The 2855-nt window shown below is 39.7% G+C and overlaps 1 protein-coding gene across 1 annotated transcript; it reads left to right on the forward strand.

Moving 5' to 3' along the window:
* Nucleotides 1-821: 821 nt before the first annotated feature.
* On the forward strand, nucleotides 822-2640 carry LOC133675189 (transcription factor TCP12-like). Its single transcript, XM_062096479.1, has 2 exons — nucleotides 822-2110; nucleotides 2270-2640. The coding sequence occupies exons 1-2, from the start codon at nucleotides 980-982 to the stop codon at nucleotides 2345-2347; spliced, it is 1209 nt and encodes a 402-aa protein (XP_061952463.1). The 5' UTR covers nucleotides 822-979; the 3' UTR covers nucleotides 2348-2640.
* Nucleotides 2641-2855: the final 215 nt, after the last annotated feature.

Consider the following 2855-nt stretch of genomic DNA (forward strand, 5'->3'; position numbering starts at 1 on the left):
ACAGTCAAAGCAAGCATCGGCTCTAATGACAGGCTCACAATAATACGCCCTTTGAGTTGAGGAAATAAGTATCCTTCCATTCTAGGGTTAGACACAGCTAGCCACGTGGAAGATTAAAAATGAAATACAACTACTATGAACCATAAGAATCTTGTCCTGTGACAGACAACCAACACTCCCACAAGCACACACACACACAAACTCCTTGGTCTGTTGAAAGAAGAGGGAGTTCAATGTTCAAGTCTCATCTCACCTGCTAGCAACCACGTGAAGTGGCACCAATACTAGGTGTTTCCTGTCCACTCCCTTCCCACAACATTGCCTGTTTTCTTTCTCTCTTTCCCTTTCATGCTTTTAAGCCCAAAAAAAACACCAACTTTTTAAACAAAAGAAAAAAAATGATTTTAAAGAAAAAGATGGTTCTTTGTCTCCCATAAATCCCCTCTCCTGGGATGCCTTAACTCCCACGATCATCATTCAAATCCCCACCTAGATCCCCACCCCCCTCCCCCTCCCCCTATCTCCCATTCTTACATCCCCCCCACCCTCATGGACATGTAGTACTTGTGCTGTGATGTCTTTCTCACGCTTAGTCGGAAGGTAAATGGATTTCCCCTGTCTTTCTCTATCCTAAACTCACCAAACATAATTGTTATAAAACAAGCATACACACACGATTAAACAGTGGCAACAGCTGTCTTTCTCAAGCTAGCTAGCTAGGTGCTCACTGAGAGAGGGGGAAAGGGAAAAAGAGATAAGGAAACAGTAACAAATTGCTGTCTTTCTCACTTATAATTTCCATTGTTTGCAGATAAAGTGAATTTGAAAAGGATGGACTTGAACTAGAGAAGTGGAGAACTCTTTCCACAGGAGGCAGTTTAGGCAAGAGTACATTGGTGCACATGTCATTCTCAAGCTACTAGTCCACCGGGTAGCTCTACGGCGGATAGGTGTTTTTTGGTGCAATTACAAAGCTCAAATGTTTCCATTAAGCAACAATGGCAATGACCCCATGTCCTATAATGACCAACAAGCTTATAACATGCCCTTTTTCAGTGATATCATTTCCAATTCCAAACAATATGTGCCTCCTCCTTTATCTTTTTGCCACTTGCCCTCTCCTTTTTTTGCTTATGATCAGCTAGAATTAGAAGACCATTCTATTTTTCTCCAGCAAAACTATGACCTTTTACTTCACCAGCAACCCTTGAGAACTGCAGCTACCAGTACTACTCCCTCTCAGAGTACTGTTGTTAATAACATGGTGGATTACAACAAAAATGACGTTATTGAGATAACGGAAATCTGCAACAAGCAATCCAACAGCAGCACTGATCAGATCCCAGGAAAGAGATCTTCTAAGAAAGATCGACACAGCAAGATTAACACGGCTCAAGGACCAAGAGATCGGAGGATGAGATTGTCGCTAAAGGTTGCCAGAGAGTTCTTTGATCTGCAAGACAAGCTACGCTTTGATAAAGCAAGCAAGACTGTAGAATGGTTACTCACACAGGCAAGAACTGAAATCAAGAAACTATCTAGTGGCTTCCCCGTTATGAATTATAGCTGCAGTGTTGGCACCAAGAGTGCATCTTCTACTTCTGAGTGTGAAGTGCTGTCCGAAATCCATATTGACTCTACCCTTAAAGTGAGCAGTGTTTCTAAGGGTAAATCCTCACTATGTGTCAAGAAAGAGAGAAGGACTAGTAGAGCTTCATCATCACGTAAAGCTCCATTAAACCCTTTTGCAAAGGAATCAAGGGAGAGGGCAAGGGAGAGGGCAAGGGAGAGAACGAAAGAAAAGTTGCGGAGTCGAAGTCGAAGCCTCGATGAATCGAAGCTTTGTGAATTAGAAGCAGTGAACGATGAATTCAATCAATTTGCAGGTTGTTGGAGTCCATTCGAAACAGGTGATCAAGAATCTGGTACTCACAATATCAATCCTTCCTTAGAAGTCCAACTGGCTGAAGCTGAAGTGCCGTTCTATCAAGAGCAAGAGCAAGAGCAATTAGATACTCGTGAGGGGATGATTGATGAAACCTTGGTGAATATGGGCAAGTGGAGTCCCTCTCTTCCCAATCATCCACACAAAAATGGAATTCCTCAAGAGGTAAGCTCCAAAAGGGAAATTTCTTTATTTTCCAAGATGTTAGGTTTGATTTTGCTTAATTACTCTATTGAAATTAGTTGATACACCTGTTATTCAGATTTCTGACCATATATATATATACATATATATACATATATATATATATATAATTGGTTGCAGAATCAATTCACAGACTTTCAATATCCTTTGTACAAAACATGGGATCATGAGGCCTACAACATTGACGGTATGTGCTAGCATGAATATTCATCTTTCTCACCCTTGATGTGTCAAGTACTGGACAAAGATTTGAAGAATACTATGTATGGCTTGTCTATCTGTTTGGAGTGTAACATAAAAGTTGTATCTTTTCATCATGAGATTTTCTTGTGAAGTGTTTTTTCAATGATTGTTAACTAGTTAATTTTTTTTTTTTAATGAAATCAAGTGTTGTGTGTTTCTTGTCTTAGCTTCATATAGTAAGCATATAACTCATGGGATATATTCTTTGAAACTGCAAGAGAGAGCTTCATATATATTAAAAAATCACAGATTTTTCTGTCCTTTTATATTCCTCTAGGGTTAGCTCTCTACTATTTATCTCTTAATATGCAATTCTTAGGCTCTGCAGAACTTCCTAGGTCCAGTTAGCCCACTTGATTGGATCAGGAAAAAAAAAAACACAAAAAAACTTAAGGAAAAATGATTGAATAGACGAAAGGGTCATTCACTGTCCACTTTCAAGTGTATCAGGTGCCCATACAGA

Source organism: Populus nigra, chromosome 16 (assembly GCF_951802175.1).
Source record: "Populus nigra chromosome 16, ddPopNigr1.1, whole genome shotgun sequence".
NCBI lineage: Eukaryota > Viridiplantae > Streptophyta > Magnoliopsida > Malpighiales > Salicaceae > Populus > Populus nigra.